This window comes from Coloeus monedula (genome assembly GCF_965178545.1).
Source record: "Coloeus monedula genome assembly, chromosome: 4".
NCBI lineage: Eukaryota > Metazoa > Chordata > Aves > Passeriformes > Corvidae > Coloeus > Coloeus monedula.
The window spans coordinates 1894982-1914271 of record NC_138784.1 but is presented as its reverse complement, the minus strand read 5'-3'; the positions used below and the strand labels follow the sequence as shown (position 1 = coordinate 1914271).

General features: G+C 47.2%; 1 protein-coding gene across 1 annotated transcript in view; it reads left to right on the top strand.

Moving 5' to 3' along the window:
* The window catches only part of NINJ2 (ninjurin 2), a gene marked incomplete at its 3' end in the record, with an annotated part of 43855 nt that extends 26959 nt beyond the window's left edge, over positions 1 to 16896 (top strand). Inside the window, exons 2-3 of the mRNA XM_082281056.1 lie at positions 15191 to 15422; positions 16733 to 16896. Of these exons, the coding sequence (XP_082137182.1) occupies positions 15191 to 15422; positions 16733 to 16896 (396 nt within the window). The remainder of the gene's footprint in view (positions 1 to 15190; positions 15423 to 16732) is intronic.
* Between the last annotated feature and the right edge of the window lie 2394 nt (positions 16897 to 19290).

The window sequence follows — 19290 nt, the reverse complement described above, 5'->3', positions numbered from 1 at the left end:
ATGCTAAATCAGTCGTCGCATTGTCATAATTCTTAAAGCTTAGCTGTTTGGTTTTTCTTTTCTACTCACTGTTCCTCTACACATTCCTTCAAATCATGGGAAAATTTACTTTGAACACAGCTATTCGACTTTTTTTCTGGGAAAGACTGTCTCCTGCTTCAGAAATGTACATCTAGAGAGATATAGATACATCTATGCAAGGTATATGTATTGGCTCTTATAAACCAAAAAGCCAAGAGTAGGTACTGTGGCTGACTGTAGAACACTTGTTCTCTACCCAGTCTAATACAGATTTATCCTTACTTAACCTTTGACATCCATCTCCGAAACACACCTTTGAGATCTCTAAGAAAAAGCCAAATCTCTCTGATGGTGGTCCAATATTGCAGTAGGTTGCTCAGGGAGGTTTTGGAGACCCCATCCATTTAACACTTCAGTGATATGACCCTAAGGAACTTTAGGTATCTCCACACTTGGCCGAGTTTTGAGCAGAGCTCTGGACCTGATGACCTCCAAAGGTGACTGTTTGCTTTAGTACCAGGAGCAGCAATGAATCTCATCTCCAGTGATCTCCACTGGCAAGTGTACAGTGGTGCAGTCTCGTGCTGGGATCAGGCACTCTGGATGGGCTGCTGGTGATGCCCAGAGCGACCATGAAGCTTGGCAAGGTCAGGACAAAGAGCACAAGTGCAAGGAGAGCTCATGCAGAAGGCAGTGCTGATGGATGCTGGTGCTGAAAGCTTCAAATATGCATGCTGCTGCTCTGAGGGGAGGATTGCTCTTCCACGAGACTGGCCACAGAAGCAGCTTCCCCTTGACAGAAATACTGTTCTTGAGAACGTGAAATAATTATGAGATGAATATGAATTGAAAGTGCACTTCCTCTTGACCTACTTCCCAGGCAGGGAAGCACAGCTTGATGCCCTCCTGTTTGGAGAGGTAAAATTATCTCTGCATTCCCCAGGCTCCACACAAGCCTCTATTGTTTGGTACCAACCACATGGCTCATTATCGTGCCTGCTACGCAGTCTCTCATAATGATTTCCTTCCCTCTCCTGTCAACACCCAGCTGACTAACCAAACTGGTTTCTGGGCAGAGAAGTGGGCCTGTTTACCCCATCAATAAATACACCCCTTTTTTGTTTGTACTGTGAAGGTAAACATCCACAATGACAGTGTAAGCTGGCCTTGGGAAAGTGGCTGGTCATTCCGAGGTACTCCAGGACTACAGGCATCAGATTCCTTCCTTGTTAAGTGAGCAGACCTTTTCTACTCACAGGGCTGTAGGATGTGTCTTTTTGCTCCACCACAAAATCAATTACGTGTTCCATTAATGCCAGCGGAGTCTGGCTGGGCCCTGAGCCTCCATGGATAAATCCTGCAGCAGCTCAAGGGTTAGAGCAGGACAGTGGTGCCTCTTCTGTGACAACCTCCTGGCATGAAGGATGTAGGCTCCAGAAATAGAGCTTTTGACACATGGGCCTTCCTGTCTCTTCAGAGAGGTCTGTGGCTCATATTCAGGCGTCTGACAAGCACAGAGGATGCCCCAGCACAGCTCTTGCTGGCATTTCAAAGCCATCAACTGTGCTGGCACTCCATGGTTCTTTTATGAAAAAATAACTGTTTGAAAGGGGAGAAGCTGCTGGGATTTTCTACTTCCCCTCTCCCCCACCCCCCAAAAAAAAAAAAAAAAAAAAATCAAAAATCAGTTCATGGGGGTTTTTAGGTAATTGTTATAACTGATGTCTTGCTATACCAAGTTGTACTGGAAGCAGTAGAGAGCAAGGTGTCACTAAATGAATGCTTGGTTAATCCATGACCTGAATAAACCACAGGGAGAGAAGTGATAGGATAGTGCACAAATTGCCAGAACAAAATCTCCATCCCAACTTCGCAGGCAGAAGTCTGTAGGTCACGGCAAGGAAAACTTTTGCTAGGAAAGAACTTATCATGGGTTGTGTTTTTTCCATGTGTCTATGGCACCAAAGATAATAGCTTTTCCTGCAGACTTCATCCAGGATGAATTGTGAATCAGGGTACATGAACCACCTGCCAAACTCTCCAGGGGTAAGAGAATACAAGTGCAAAAGTGCAGGTGCCATGGCAGCAGCTGGAGCAGAGCCGACAGCACAGCTGGAGACAACAAGCACTCCTGACCTCTTTCCTGGCCTCAGTCCGGGTGCTTCAGCTCCCTTTCCACATTAAGATGTGACACAGCTGAGTGATGTGACCTCCACAGCAGCTCTGGCTGTCCATCTGAGCTCTCTTGGCTTGTCAGCAGCGATAATTTCAGTCTGTTTGGGCATCCATAGTTGCTGCTATGATCTCAGACACCACCAACTAATCTCACAACTACCAGGAGTATCCAATAACCAAGTTGTAGTTCTAGATTTATCTTATCTTGGGGGCGTGTATGTGGGTTTGGTCTTTTGGGGGATTTTTTTCCCCTCCAATGTACTGATGTAACATTCTTCCTCCAGAAGACAATTCTGTTATCAGCAAGGATACTGAACAGGGAAACTCCTTGTTTGAGATTAATTCAAGGAAACTGATTTAAAGGCATTGTTTTGCTTGTCAAAGCAAGAACAGCTTCAGCTGAACTGGGCTCCGATTCTCTTATTTTATTTTTACAGTCTAATTAAATTAATCTTAATTAATTACACTAGAGAAGATTGCCTCAAACCTGCACAAATGCTGAAAGTGTGCCAAATCCAAAGCCAATAGGAGTTATTAATCAGCACCCTTGGACAGACAGCCACAGCCCTGGGCTGCCCACTGAATTCCAGCTCCTATTTCCCACAGGGGGTCAGTGGATCTTTCCTCCCCACGGCTTTCAGTAGGAACACAGCTGGCCCTCGAGTCAGGCACACACCAAACAGGTCCCTGGATGAAAATAATTGCAGGCAAAAGGCCATTCCACAGCCATTTGCTTAAATGTTGCTTTGGCTTCCCCGATGCAAAGCACTTCCTGTGGCACTTCACAAATGTCAGCATAATGAAGCTTGGAGTTTATTTCCATCCACCTCCTTTCAGGTGACTAGTAAGGCCTCAGACAGCACAGTTTTTCAGAGAGCAGTATTTTCCTGCACTGCTGCCTGGATCAGCTGCCTAAGCAAGGTATTGTGGCTGAGAAGTTCCCACTAGTTACACCAGAAGTTCCAGCCCTGTCAGGCTCATTGAAAGGATCAACATCTAGCTTAATGGTTAGGAGAGACCACTGTTAATTTTGAAGTGGGAGATTTATGAATCAGTTATGCTTCCATGAGTCTGGAATGCTGCATGGGTAACAGCAACAAGGTCTGATGTCCTGCTGCTGTGATGGGAGACGAACACATCCAGGACACCTTGGCTCCACTGGCCAGGCAGGAACCAGGCACCTGACCTCCCTCCCCACACATCTGCTGCTTGCAGAGCCTTCTCACAAGCCAACTTCAGCCACATGAGCTTTCGTAGTGACCCCTGAATGCTTACTAGCTCCTTTCTAGTCAATAAAGTCCTCAACACTTCTGGAAGCATCAAGCACCATCCTCTGGCTCACTTCAATGGTCTAATCTTGAGATGTGGTACCCTAGGCCTTTTTGTCTGTGACTTGGGGTAGAAAGCGATGGTGTGGGTTCCTTTTCCTGCCAGATCTGAGACAAGCAGATCTTCACCATTTAAGGCTGTACAGGAACACTTCTTTCACAGTACAATTGCTCTAAATCATTGCTTTAAAAAGTGAAATAGGAGAATGAAGTTTTGCTTGCTTGCATTCTGTGCACTGTCAGCAAGTGAGGTTGCACAGAATTTAGGTTAAGGCCGATTTTATTTCTAAACCACTCTCTAATCTGATCTTTAATATTCCTTTTACATAAAATTAAACAGCCACAGTATCAGCTGCATGAGGAACAGCCCAAAATATAAAATCTCTCCAAGCCCTACCACAGTGTCCTTCCTGCAGTGCAGGAAAGAAAAATTGAAGACTTCAGGGGGCTAAAATTGACATTCAGGACATGTAGTGTTAAAGCAGGAGAGACAGTTTTAACTGAGGAGAAATTTTATGGGAAGAATGTGTGTCATGTGGTTTGTATCCAACATTCAAAGAAACACAATCTAGGGCTACAACAACCATTAAAAAAAATATCAGATTTAATAAGAGCCAGTTTTACATGCATGATCAACTTCTGAAGTAGCTCTTTTTACAAAGCTCTCCTCCCAAGCTTTGTTGTAAACATTATTCACTGTTACCTTCCAGTCACAACTTAGTCCAGGGCCTTGTGTATTAGTTCAAATGCAATACAAAAGCATAAAATTAAAACAAAATTAAAATTTAATAGATAATTAGTAGAAGGAAAATGAGAGAGAGAGAGAGCTTTACGGTTGCAGCATTTCTTTTACTGTATGGATACTTCCAGCACTATCTTAAATGAGTTTTAGTAGCATCTTTGAAGACCAGTGAACTATGGTTTCTGAACCTTTGCCCTTAAGCTTCAATCCCTGCTGTGCAGCTGCTCAGAGAAGTTTCCAAATTATTCAATGCACTTTTGCAATACCTCCTAACCTAGAACGCCTGTCTAGAAGGCATATAACCCTTTTTGGTCATAGTTATATCCAAATTCATAATCCACTGGAAAAAAAATTGTTAGTATATTAGCAGAGGCACAGGATAACAAAGTATCTTAAAGGTGATGCTTTCAGGGCCACACTTTTGGAGTATAATTTAATTTAACGTTGTGAACTTAGGCCAAAGATAAATGTGTTGTTTAACCTCCATTGAACTCAGTAGAAGTTGGACAGGGAAGTCCAAGTACCATTTTTCCAAAGTGGGGGATATTACTGCCCACCAGCTGTTTCAATTCTCATCTCTGCCCAACAGTAATTCACAATTTATGTTTAAAGTACTGATACACCAATGGCCATTTTTATGACCCATTAAATCCCTGCCCTGAACTTAGCATGCCTAACTCTCACAGCACCATCAAGCTGGACTAGAGGATGGAAAGAAAAAGCAAAACCAATCTCATCCCATGAATCCTTCTGTCAATATAGCAAGCTATAAATCCAAACAACAGAACGACCCCACCCTTGAAAGAACTCCAGGAAGACAAGGAGAAGCCAAACTTAATATTTTTAATTACCAAGGAAAACCTTCCATTCCATAACCACCTTAAACCTCCCCCATGAGCTTTACTGCACTGTGTCCTAAGGCAGGGCCTTGGCCCAGCCTTTGAGTCATTAAACTCATATAAAGCAGCACGGCACTTGCTCCGCTAGTTCCTGATTTTCCTTCCGGATCCAGGGGGTTGAGTGCATGTTGTGCTGCCTCTTTCCTCTTCTCTGAACATAGGAAGGGCTCCCTTGGTGACCCAGTTAACAGTTACTATGCCTCATCCCACCATTTATCTAATTAAATAATTCCCCCCTGCCTTTTTTTTTTTTTTTAGCTCAATCTATTCTCACATCTCCAGTTTTACAAATTGGAAGCCTTTTCCTTTTTGTGTGTGTGCGCCTTTTGATGTGAGGCAATTCCATCTCAAGGTTTTGTCTGCTTCAGGTTTCTGTCTCATATGGCCAAAAATACAGGTTCTGGCACAAAACCCCATCTGGATTTTCCTGTTTGTTCAGACTCACATAATTTCAGCTAACAGCAGAGAAACCTGAACATTTCCTGTGCACTATCATCCCCAAAACAATATCTGTGTTCCCCCAAACAAAAGGTGCTGAACGCACCAATGACTGAGGAAAACTGGAAAGGAAGAGGCAGAGTGGGGGATTTTTTGGTTCCAGCAATGAGTGAGGACTCAGCAAGCTGCAGTCTGAAGGAAGGGAGGTGATGCTGCATCTGTCAGAAAACTGGATCAGATTCTGGGTTGCTTCTGTTGCAGGCTGCCTGTGTGCTCCTAAGCAAGTTTGTGCCTGCCACAACAGGACACCCATGATGTGATGAGGTGTCTGGGTGCCACTTGATTCTGGAAATGGAAGCATCCCCTCCTTGTGGGACATATCCCTGCCTCTGCAACTCAGATAACTCCTTCTTGACCTGAACTACAGTGGCAATTCCTCCTGAGAGATGAGAGGAGCAAAGAGCTCCTCTCATCTCACCTGCTTACAGGCTCAGAGTGACAAAAGCTCAACCTCAGCTGCTTAGAAGGGAGCACCTGTAGGTCTCTAAGGCATTTCACTGGGTGTTTTCCTCTCCTTTGTAACTGAGCCTGCCAGTGCTTCCCACTAGACTGGCAGGCCCTTTCAGAGCTACCAGTGACATGTTCCAGAGCTGTCTTGCATAGATGAGCTCTCTCTTAGTTACCTTTTGGGAATGCCTGAGGAGGGGATGTGGCACCTCTCTGTGGCAGCTGTCCATTGCCAGTGGTGTGTGTGGCATGTGCATGTGAGAGACCAGAACCCCTGAGTCCCACTGCTTATGGATGCAGGGCCATCAGCTCTGTCAAAACCCTCAGCCATGCTCTTCCCTCTTTCCACCTGGATTCCCACAGCTTCCTTTCTGTGGAGAGCCCCGAGCACTCAGAGGGTGGCCAGGGGCAGGTAAAGCCCAAAATCGTCAGATGAACCTGAGCTCCAGTGCCTTGCAGCGAGGTTTACCTAGGAAATGCTGCAAGATGTAAACCCCCCTGGGAATGAGAAAATCACCTACCTGATTTCAGCAGCTTCAGGGGCTTCCCTGCATGACAAATTCAGTCCAGGTGGATTGTGTTCACAGCACAGGAACAGACTGCACTTCGACAGGAGATCTTACCCATCTCTCTCCTCCTACACGTCACCCATATGAGGACTCACATTAATTTACAGATAGGGAAAACTAAAAAAGAGCAACTAGGATGCCCTGAGGCACACGGCAAATGACAAATTAACCCTGGGCTACCTCACATGAAAAGCAGCATCAGGCCAGGGCTGGAGCAGTTCTAAATACAGTTACAGGTCACAAGGGACCATTGCTAGAGACTTGTCCCATTCTAAGATTTTTTTCTTGCCCTCCTCAAACATCTGCTACAAACCACAGTCAGAGGGGAGCTGGACCTTTGGTCTGATCCAGTACAGCTGTTACTACATTCCCTCAGTTTCAGAAATCAACCTGACCCCTCAACACTGGATACAAACACGCTTAGACTTGGAAGGAGTTCAGTTTTAGGACCTTGCTTTATGAATGTTTTGTATTAAAATGATTTATATGAACACATTTGCTCTTTGGATCTGGCAGCAGCCTGTGATCAGACCCAGCTTTTCTTAATATTTTGGGCCGTAAGCCATCCAGCTTGGGGATTTATTCATCTTAACATGTTTAGCTTTGTAAGCACAATGCAGTAGTTACTGTTGTGCCTCCCGGCTGCTCTTCCATTTTTTATAAACTCATTTTCTCTGCTAACCTACTTTGAATTTTTTCTTCTAAAGCTGTTTTTAGTCTTCCCTTCTGCCCCTTTTCTTTTTACTCTTCCCCTGCCCCCTTTTTTTCCCCTTCCCCCAAAACACTGGGATAAAACACTAGTGATTTGAATAGGCTCCAGCTTCTATATCCCGACTTTAGAAATAATTGTTCCTACTAATCCTTTTGAGTGCACTCCCAGTTCCATATATTCAAAGAGCTGTCCCCCACACACATAAACACACCCGATTGCTTCTGTTCAACAATCAGAGATCATGCATCAGCACATTGTAGTTGCTGGTGCCAAGCAGTTCTTGAGCCCCAAACTCACAAACTGCTCCTGAGCTACGGATGGAGGCTCCTCCACCACTGCCACCACCCTTCCCGCCTTCTCCTCATCCCAGCTACCTGGAAAAGAAGAATTATCTTGTATTCCAGCTCAGCCCTGCAACCTGCCAGTCGATTCCTGGATCCCTTCAATTCAGTATCATAAATACACTTAACGAGGGAGTTTAATATAGATTTGGTAAGACAGTTACTTGAGTGATACATAATTTATGTTGCCCTGTAGCATAGGAAGCCTTGAGCGGCGTCAGAGGGAACAGATTCAAGAAACTTGCCAGACAGCAGCACAGAGTGCCAAAGGGGGAGAGGAGTGGGGGAGAACAGGGAGACAGCAACCCAGGAAGGCGGTGCATGAAGCAGAGGAGCTTGATGGCAGGAAACAGCGTGAAAGACAGACAATGGAAAAGGCACAGGGCGAGAAAAGAATGGAAAAGGAGAGGATAAAGGAGGAGAGGAGGAACTGAACTGAAGATGCAGACGGGCAGAGATGGTCTGCGGGATGAATAAGAGATGAGGAGAAGCACGGAAAGGCAGAGATGAGGAGCAGAGCACGCACACGCGATGCGACAAGCAGGTCTCTGCAGGCTGCGGCTGCCGCAGCCGGCCGGGAGCGGAGCCGGCTCCGTGTCAGCCGCAGGGCAAGGGCACGGAGAGGCGCCCGGCCCTCAGCCCCGCTAGCCCGTGCCTCACCCCGCTGGCCCGCCAGGGCCGGCCCTCAGCCCCGCTAGCCCATGCCTCACGCCGCTGGCCCGCCAGGGCCGGCCCTCAGCCCCGCGGTGCTGCTGCCAGAACGCGAGGCGCGGCCTCCTCCAGGAGCTGCCGCGAGCCTCCAGGCAGCCCTGCTGCTGGCGAACGGACGGGCTCTGCTGGCAGTCTCGCCCAGCTGCACTCTCATCCTTGAGCGACAGTAGTGCCCTGCTTTGGCACCCCTTGGCTCGAGGGTGAGGGGCCTAAATGCTGCACTGTGCGGGTGTCTCTGCCCACAAGACCTCACCAAGTCGGCGTGCAGGTGTGAGACGAGACACAGGAGGCAGACAAAGCAACTGGAGAGGCCAAGTTTGGTAGACCAGAGAACATGAACAGTGCTTGTCAAGCGCACAGAATCCATGCCTGCCACTTGCCTAGGCTTCCACTTCTGAAGAGGCACTGGCTGCCAGCTCCTGGAAGTCACTTTTTGGCTGGAGAGCTCTCATCCAAACAGTTGGTCAATGAGCTCTCTGTTAAACTCACCAGTGACCTGTCACAGAACCTTAAGGACACCTCAGAGATAGGTCTCCATCTGGACCAGTCTGGTACATGGGGAGGGATACTAGGAAAGCATCTCTGATTTATTTTCTGGGATTTATGCAATAGGAACTGAAGGCAACACAACACTTGGCTCTGAACAGGACCCCTGGTGAGCAGAACAGATGGCTATATTAAAAGGAAAAAAACCCTAAGCACAACTGGACTAGCCAAGAGCCTCCACACAGGCTGAGGAGGGGGGACTGGCCCTGAACACTCAGTTTTCCTTCTGCCTGCAGTACCCACCATGAGGTTTACTATTACTTCTGTTTATGGAAAGCAGCCAGGATACTTGCTGTTGTGCCAAACTGGAGAAAAACAGGCTTTGCATCACCAAGTTCACAATACAGTTAGTATTGACCAAAGTGCTCCTCGTGTGTCCCTTCTCTGGCACACGTGGGGCTGTGCACAGACCTGCTTCCCCACCCACGTAAGACTCTGCCAGGGAATCCCAGCCCATCAGGTGAGCAGGCATCTGGTCATCGCCGCTCTTCCCGGTGCTGCTGCTCTCTGTGCCTGGGCATCTAGACTAAAAATATTTGTTCCCTTCACCCCAAGTGAAGTGGTCAGGAGCTGCAGGGAGTGAGCTTCCCTGGTAAAGGACAGTAGCCAGTAACTGTGCCCTTAGAAGCGGAAGCACTGATTGAGAGCCAGGCCTTTAACCCCTCTGCTTTCTGCCCACAGCAAGGGGATTGTGCTCCTCCCCTACCCTGCAAGATGATGATGATGACTGTCGGGGTGCTTTAACCTTCACCAGCCAATGCTTACAAAGTATTTCTGAAGCTGCTGACCGGCCAGTGCTGGGGAAACATTCCCTGGGTTTTCCCTGCTGCCTGATGCTGTGTGGGGCTGGCTGTTCACAGCCCAGCATAGCTCCGTGGCAGCCATCTCTGTGCTTACCCCTCTGAGTGCACAGCCTACATTTGTGTCTGTTTTCTTTGGCATTCTCCAGCATTTCCCTTGGAAGTAATGGCCAGTCATACAGTTCCTATTCAGACATTGCCCTCTGACAGACTGCTCCCATAAAGATTATCATTCTCATAGTTGTGAGCCTCATGCTGTTCCACTGCCTCTTGCAGGCTGTTCTCCCTGGGGACAGGGTCACAAAACCCACAAAGCACACAGAGATTTGCAATTAGATCTGCTCTCAATTTTTTTCCCCCCTAATCTGAAAAATGTGACAAGTAAACTGCAGGTTTTGTAGAAATTGTCCAAGAAAATTTAGAAAAGCTTTGTGCTCCCCTTGACCCAAAATCTACCAGCTTTGAAAGAAATATTTAGATGAAGCTCCTCCAAAAGTTTACAGAAGAAAGTAGCTATTTCTTGTAAAAATAAATGCATGAAAACCCCAAAGAATTTCTCTCGAAAACTAATTTTAGTGGAAATTCTTCAGGTAGTTACAGTGAGCTGTGGAGCTCAGCATACCCTCTGGTACCAGAGCCTGGTTTCACACGCCTGGGGACCTGAGAGCTCCCTACAGCAAAACCAGAGGACAAGTTGAGAAAGAAAGAAATAAAAGAAAAACTCCATTATTTTCTCACCACTACTCGTGGTGATACTCATCCTTCTTTGCATAAGAATTCCTACAAAAGTTAAAAATAACAATAGAAGTGGGAGTTAAATATTTGTGTGCATGTGCACACTTTGAGTAAGAATCAAGCCTCCAACTTAGAAAACATAGATGGGTGCCTCACTGAGTCCCTGAGGTGATCTGTAAACCTGTGCCAGGTTTACACAAGAGAAAAAGGAAAAGGGAATTTGCCTGAGGTCAGACTGAAGCCAGCAGGGTCTTTGCAGGGAAAGAGGCTGTTTCATATGGAAACATCCAGAAATGAGACTCAGGAAAGTAGCTCCAGCACCAGTTCATCCAGTATGGCTGGGATGGAATTTTTCAGGTCCTAATTTCCCTACTCTTAGAGAGTGGGCAATAGTGAGAGAGCCCCCTTGGGAAAGTGCTGTTTCCAGCAGACGTCCTGGCTCTGCTACAACGCTTTTAAGATGAGCTTGGTGTCTGACTGCCAGATCCAGCTCTTTGACATGTTACAGAGAAGAAAAGGCACTGATCTCCACTTTCCTAAGAGGAACCCTTTCAAAGGGACTAGAAAGTCACCAGCTCTAGCCTGATGACATAAATCACTTTGGTGAGCCTTCAGGTATGTCCTGTGACTTGACTTAGGGCTCTGTTTGCCAAAAGGGAACCATTTAATCTCTTCAGTGATACCACACAACCTCCCACAGCTGTCTGGGCAATCCTCCTACAGGGAAACCCAAGTTGCTTGTGAATCAGCTCCTGAGCTGCAGCAGTTTACAGGACTGAACTTTAAAGAAAGCAAAAGCAGAAATGGTCTTTGGAAAGCTGTGTGTGCATTCTGGCAGCTCAAAAAAAGTGCCACAGCCGTGCATTCACACCCCACAAACTGTGGTTCACTGGTGACAGTTATGGCACAGGCATCCCAAGCAAATCCATCCTCCAGCATTAATCCAAATGCCAGGTCTCCGAAGAGTCCTGGTTTGTTTAAGCCTCTCCTTATTCAAGACATCAGGCTTCCATTCATAGCTGCTAGACTAGATGGAACACTGAGGGCCAAATCCATAAAAACCTGGATCTCTGTAACTTTTCCTTGCAGCATAAGGAGTCACATGTGCCATGTGCTGGAGTGTGTCAAGAGAAGGGCCACGAAGGTGGTGAAAGGACCAGAGCACAAATCTGATGAGGAGTGGCTGAGGGAGCTGGGGGTGCTCAGCCTGGAGAAGAGGAGGCTCAGGAGGGACCTTATTGCTCTCTACAACTGCCTGAAAGGAGGGTATAGCCAGGTGGGCATTTGGGGGCTGCCCATCACAAATCTTAAGGTGCCCAAATTCAAGTTTAGTGTCGGACTTTCATCATCCATTATCCTTTTGGAGATCCTTCTGGATCTGCCTGGACTGACAGAACTTGGAACCTGGAGCCACACCTTTCCTATTGTGAAGGTTTCCCAGTTCCAATTACTCCACATGGGAGAGCAGCACCTGCCTGTGTTTTCATGTCCCAGATGGGAACATGCCATCACACTCATCCACGTGAGAAAAGCCCACGTCAAAGCTGTCTGTTTTCACTGCCTGATCATCTGGGACATAGAGCTCAGGACGTTGCAACTCTGCCCCATTTCACCCTCCAGGTAAAGGAACGTGAGGGCAGCTCAAAAGAAGGATGTGTTTTCATTCAATAAGACCTCCTGACTTGCTTTATTTTTCTCCACGTAAGCAACCAGAAACAGATGTCTCAGCCTCCTGGTACCAGGCACTCATTTAACAGCAGCTCTGCCCTGTTTGTACAGCGCCCTTGTTCTCACACCCTTAACTCATCATTACACAGAGATAAACTATCAATGCTCAGCCTTGTGATACTGCAGGAGGGGGGCTGATTCTTCAGGAATAAGGAAAACAGCACATGAGAGGAATCAAATTGCCAACCTTGCACCATTTGGTATTGGTTCCTTTCTGTTTCAGCAGGATCACGTTTTTAAGCCATCTGAGGGGGAGCAGTCCCCCGACATAGGTTTCTAAAATGCAGTCACAGAACCTGACCTTTTGGTGGCCTCCTTTCCTCAAGACGCCTCTACTCTGCCCCCAACACCACACTGTAATGTTTGAGTCTCGAACACCTACACACTGCCTTGGAGTTTTTACCAGTTCTTTGGACTTCTACATTTACCTCCTTCCAGTATCTTTTACCTTCTACCCTCCACAGCAAGAGATACAGGCTTTGCAAAGGAACCACATAACCACAGGAATGCCACTGTCAGAAACTGTAACAGTTAAATGCTTTGAGCTAGTGTATTAAAAAAACCCCAACCAAACCAAAAGCCCTTTCCTACCCCAAGCTTGTCCCTTGATAGGGATCACAGTTCACAACAGACACAGCCTTTCCCACTCACCTTTTTCACACATCTTTGTCACATCAGGGTGACCACAACCCCCTTCCAAAACGCAGCCCCAGTTTCAGCATCGGTAACACCCCCACATACACTGCTCTCCCAGGATCACTGGCTGGGCTCATGCTCTCCCAACACAAAGAAAGCCACTCTTGTCCAGGGTTGCACACAGAGACCCAAGGTCACAGCATAACACGCGAGCCATGACCCTTCCCTAGTGACCTGCCTGGAGCATGGAGGAAAGATTACATTTCCTACTTTATCAGGTACAAAAGGAGCAAAACAGAACTTACCATTTGATGTAGGCACTTCCAGTATGCACCCAAAGAAATCTCTCCCCCTTTCCTGAGCAAAAGAAAGACCCAGGCTGGCCCTTAGCCCTGGTTTTAAAGGGCATGCTGAGAGCAAGGCTGCTGGTCTCCACGGCACCTGACAGGAGGCTGATTACTCAGAACTGAAACCTCTCTGCTATATAGAAGCCTTGTTTTTCTTTCTTTTTTAGAAAGAATAGCAGTGTATTGCAGATACAGCTACATCTTTTGTAACTGTTGCCTTTGCAATTACCAGCTTATGAGGCTCTGGGTAAATGCAAAACTATCATCCACTTCTTTTATTTTTAACCACTTGGGTCAAGACAGCAACAGGTGAACTCACTTAGCAATGGATGGCTAAAAGCAGCCAAATTACCTACACCTTGTAATTAGGTTAAGGGCAACCAGGTGATTTGGCCTTTGTAAACAGCTGTTTCTTTCCACTGCCAAAAAAACCTGCCTGACTGATTAATTAAGGTTAGGTGTGATGATCCCACCCCTTGTCTTGTTGCATTTTTGCATCAGTGCCCGATGTTTTGAAGAAATACTGCCCTTGGTTTCAGAAATAAAACCACGAATCATTCCCTCTGCTCTAGCATCTTGTTGAAGACAAAATCCAGCAAAAAGTGTTCAGAGGAGATATAAAGCCCAGCCATTGACAGTCAGAGAACCATAGAATTGTTTATGTTGAAAAAGACCTTTAAGATCATCAAGTTCAGTCATTAATCTAATACTGCCAAGGCCACCACTAATCCATGTCTCTAAGTGACACATCTGCATGTCTTTTGAATTCCTCCAGGGATGGTAACCCAACCATTTTGCTGGGCAGCCTGTTCCAGTGTCTGACAAGCCTTTTGTTGAAGAGAGATTTTTCCTAATGTCCAATCTAAACCTCCCCTGGTGCAACTTGAGGCCATTTCCTCTTGTTACTGTTGTTTGTCACTTGGGAGAAGAGACTGACCCCCAGCTGGCTACACCCTCCTTTCAGGGAGCGGTAGAGAGTGATAAGGTCCGTCCTGAGCCTCCTCCTCTCCAGGCTGAACACCCCCAGCTCCCTCAGCTGCTCCTCAGATCACTTACTCTGCAGACCCTTCACCAGCTCCACTGTCCTTCTCTGGACTCACTCCAGCACCTCAAAGTCCCTCTTGATCGTGAAGGGACAAAAACTGAACCCAGGATTTGAGGTGCAGCCTCACCAGTGCCCAGCACAGGGGGATGATCCCTTCCCTGTGGTCCTGCTGGCCACACTATTTCTGATGCAGGCCAGGATGCCACTGGCCGTCTTGGCCACCTGGGCACACTGGTGGCTCATGTTCAGCCAGCATCTCCAGGTCCTTTTCCACCAGGCAGCCTTCCAGCCTCTCCTCCCCAAGTGTGTAGCGCTTCATGGAGTTGCTGTGACCCAGGTGCAGGACCCAGCTCTTCATCTTGTTGAACCTCACACAAGTGGCCTCAGTCCACTGATCCAGCCCCTGCATATTCCCCTGCAGAGCCTTTCTACCCCCCAGCAGGTCAACACTCCCACCCAGCTTGGTGTCGCCTGCAAACTGAGGGTGCACTCCATCCTCTCATCCAGATCATTGGCAATGATATCAAACACAAAAGCCAACCCGAAGAGAAGATCTCTCTCTAATGCCCTGTAAGTTTGAGGCTTGTCTGTGTCCTGAAGGAAGAGAATTTAATATTCCTTGCAAAATCCCTGGCTTTTGGATAATCTACGTTATTGTAACTCTGGACAAGCTTGTTTTCCACAAAAATACCCATTATTTTTTTAACCTTGCTGAGCTCTTGCTCACCACAAGTATCTTGTGCCTACTAATACCACGAGGCGACTGTGAGGGGAAACTGGGTACTCTCAACATGCAACTTTGACTCTTTCCCAGGCTTTCTAGGTAAACCCCAGGGAGAAGAGAGCATCCCATTGGACACAGATGTGTGTGTTGGTTTAGCAACGCATGTGATGCCTCCTGTCTCCCCAGGGCGTGAATCCTCACCTGCGGATCAACGGGCCGATGAACATCAACCACTACGCGACGAAGAAGAGCGTGGCAGAGAGCATGCTGGACGTGGCGCTCTTCATGGCCAACGTCACCCAGCTCAAAGCTGTGCTGGAGCAGGGCACATCCTTCCAGTACTATGCCACCCTCATCGTGCTCATCAGCATCTCCCTCTTCTTCCAGGTGATGATTGGGATTCTCCTTATCATCACTGGTAAGGTGGCCACCAAGGCGTGTGCACCCTTGCAGGGTGCTGCAGGGGCAGGGTACCCTGTGGCTTGGCTGGCATGGGGGTGGAAGGGAGAAGCCTCTTGCCCCAAACCATTCCCCTCTGTCTCCATCCAGGGCTGCAGGAGGGTTGAAGGTAGCATGATGTGGGTGGTAGGGTGGTCTGTGTTACTCAAAATGGTGGGTGGGTTGTTTTTCATTTGCACACCTCTGAGCACAACTGTTCCTTCACTTTCTCACTGCTGACCCCCTGTCCCAGTGAAACAGCTGGGGTTTGGCCAAGCTGGGCCTCTTGCTGCCCCTACTGCTATGTGCTCCTTCATGCAGCTCTTGCAGTCACTACATTTTAGCTGTATTTTACATCTCACTTCATCTGGGGCTTAACAGAACAATTTAGGCAGAGCCATGCCCTATATTAACCTCACATTTAACCGATCCTGCGGTTCTCCTAGTGCCCTACAGACAGTACATTAACACCAGCATTGGTTTGCCCAGTGCTCCATTTGATACAGGAGCTGCTGTATTTCAGTCTCCAACACATTCCCAGTGTTAAACCCCTGCAAAACGCTGCATTTTCCTGTATATCCTACATGGTTTTTTATGGGGCACAGAGAACTGGAGGCTATGGGAAATCTGGGACATGTTCCCTCCCCTGTCGCACATGCCACAGCTTTTCCTGGTGGCAGCTGTGATGGCTGGAACCAGCTGGGAGGAGAAAGGGCACAAGGGACCACGACAAGGCTGCTGTTTGCATGGCTTATTGGCCAGACAGCCCTGGTAACCAGCATATTCCTGAGTCCAAAGGGATCAACGTCCATGAGCCAGGACCAACCCCAGCCGCGTACCCAGGGCTGACAGCTGTGCCAGCACATATGTGACATCTGGGTGTCAAGGAGGAACTGGCCTCCCGGTCCAAGCAGAGCCCTGCTGCCCTTGTCTGCCATGTCCCACAGCCTGCCCTCACCACATCCCACGGCCATGCAGCGCTGGGGGGACCATGGCATGTGTCTGGCTGGTGTGCAGCAGTAACTCGCTGATTTAGGGTTGGCCCGTTGCAGGGCCACAGAACCTCCATGGCAAAACAAAGAGGAGCTTTTCTCTGCTCCATCCTTCTATGTCATCCTAGAGCAAGCTGTGGCTCCTGTAACATTCCTGTGATTACTCCCTCTGTTCTGTGGCCTCAGCACTCAGGGGCACCATGGGTATTTACCACAGGGGGAGGGGGAGGCTTGCAAGAGCTGGGGGACTTGGAGTCAGTCTGCAAACCCCTCTCTCTTTTTGCACTGTGTTGCACAGCTCGTTTGAACCTGAACGATATTGCAAAGCAACCCCGCCTGAATATACTCAACAACGCTGCCACAGCTCTCATCTTCATCACAGTCATCCTCAACATCTTCATCACAGCCTTCGGGGTGCAGAAGACCGGCCTCTACCCTACCAGGAATTTTGGACCTTATTAATTCATGGAGCAATGGACTCAGGTAAGAAAGGGTGAGTTCCCATCACTGCCAGCCCCTGGGAGGGCTCTCAGTCTCAGAAAACATCTCCACTGCAAGGGGGAGAAAGCAAAGCTGCACAAATTAACAAAGCCTTTCCAGAGGCACGTTGCTGTCCCACAAAAACCTGCAGCCATTGAACAAATTCCCTCAGAGGAGGAGGAGTTCTCCTCACTTGGTCTCTAAAGCAAGAACACCAAACATCCCAGTTGCTGGGATTTATCAGCAGCAAGTGGTTTTGGGAAGGCTGCAGAGTTCATGCTAGATACGAACAGCAGCTGTGGATGGGAGCTAAAGGTGGGGAGGAAAACCAGGTGTGTTCTGGGAGGAATTCAAAGATGGGAGCACTATGTGAGGAGAAGAAAAGCAAGGTGCTGGGTGAGATGGGGGGGGGGGGGAGAGCTCTTCACAACAGCCACTGTGGTTTGGCAGGGACTGTTTTAAGCACCTAATGCTCATTTTCAAGGAAGCCCTGTAAATAAGAGTTCATCCAAATGCCTGGGTTCCCATGTCACATCAGTGAGGGAATGGCATGTTCTTAAATCAAAGCACTTTAGCTCAAGAAGCAAAATTCACGTTTCTTGCTCACATGACCAGCAAAATGTAAACACAGTTTAAATGCCACACACCAGGGCAACGGCCAAGGAGAAAGCTCAAACAGACACATGCTATGGTGAGGCTGGGTGCAAAGGCCAGAAGCCTCTCCAGAAACACTGCTGGTTTGGGATCCAGAAGGGGGCAGGTGCTGAAGAGCAGCACCCAGCGCGTGTAGGGGCAGTTGTGGCGCCGAGGGACCCGGTGGCTGTGGCTGCTGCTCTCCGGCCACGCAGCACAGAGGAGCCTGAGGTGACCTTACCAGCATTTCTTGTCTTCCCTGCAGGATCTGAGCAGTGCAGCTGGAAGGGAAAGCTCTCCTCCACGTTTCCACTGATCTCAGCAGGAGCCAATCGACAAATCCAGAAAACTGGGTTAAACTTCAAAACTCTGTGTGTGTCATAGCACACTGGCCCCTTACTGTAATGCTTGTGCAGTCCTGAGGGGTGGGAACATCACCTTTCCAAGCTAGAGCAAACTTTGCAAGAGAAAGCTGCAGGAACAGCAGCAGCTACACATTTTAAAAATGCAGTTCTGTAAATCTCTTTTACTATTTTTGCTGCCTGCTTCATATACTCAATATTGGCTCATTTGGTAGAGAAGACTGATTGATTTACTTTTTAGGCTAAATAAATAAGTCTGGCTTTTTTTGTGTCTCAAACATAAGTTGATGCCCTTAAAGCAATTCTATCTAGTAGTGTACCTCCCAAATGTTGGAATGGATTTCTCAAACTAAAAAAGAAGTTTTCCTAGGAGGATAGAATGGTGTGTGCACATGAAGATAGCTAGAACCAGTTCAAATGTTTTCCTGGTTGTTTAAAATTAAATGTGACATAGTTAAGAAAACAATCAGATCTTTCCAGCATTGGAATGTTAACAAGGACAGAAAACAGTTATTGTGGTCTGATGTCATCATCAGGGACCTTCCAGGAATGATGTCAGAATAGCCTGACAATATTTAGGAGAAAATGAAAAAACATTACACATTAGGGGACAGCCCAGGCTTATTGCCACAATGAAAAATCACGGTTGCATAGCGTATTATTTGATTTTAAAAATTGCCATTATGGTTTAAAGTCTTATCACTAATATAAATGTTTTAAAATATATTTGGTTTATATTGACAGCTCTGGTAATTCTCTTGTATTAGAACAATTTGTTTCCTTTAAAAAAAACCCTTTGAATTAATGAGTTTCCAGATTTTTATGAAAGAGTAAAAATTTTCAATCCTAAATTTTTTAACTCTATAGTCATGCTAAAAATGGTATTTTAATAGCCTTATGTACACCTATTTAAATAATTACATACTCTTTTGATTATTAAATGATTTTTGCCATTGTACTGCAGAATCAGAGTTCAAAAAGGACTTTTCATGTTGTATATCCTTGCCACCCCTGAGAGAGAAATGTCATGAAAGCATCCTCACACCGGTCTTCAGGAGCTACTGGGAGTGTCTGACAGATACAGAGAGACTTCATTTGTACTCTGCATTTGGCTTTACAAACCCAATTTTCTGTGTAAGTCACACGAGGTGCTTTTTTCTGAGAGGGTGTGAATGATCTTGCCCACTAAGGTGGTGGGTAAGGGCACGGGCCAGCAGCAGCTTAGCACCTGAAACTGACAGGGACTTTTTTGAGCTGAAGGAAAGTTGCATAAAAAGGGGAGGGTGGAAAGTACCAGTTATGTATTTACCAGAACCTGAAGCGGCAAAGCTGAGCACAGTCTGGCCTCTGGTGAAGCAGGCAGAGACTTGGTCCCCACTTG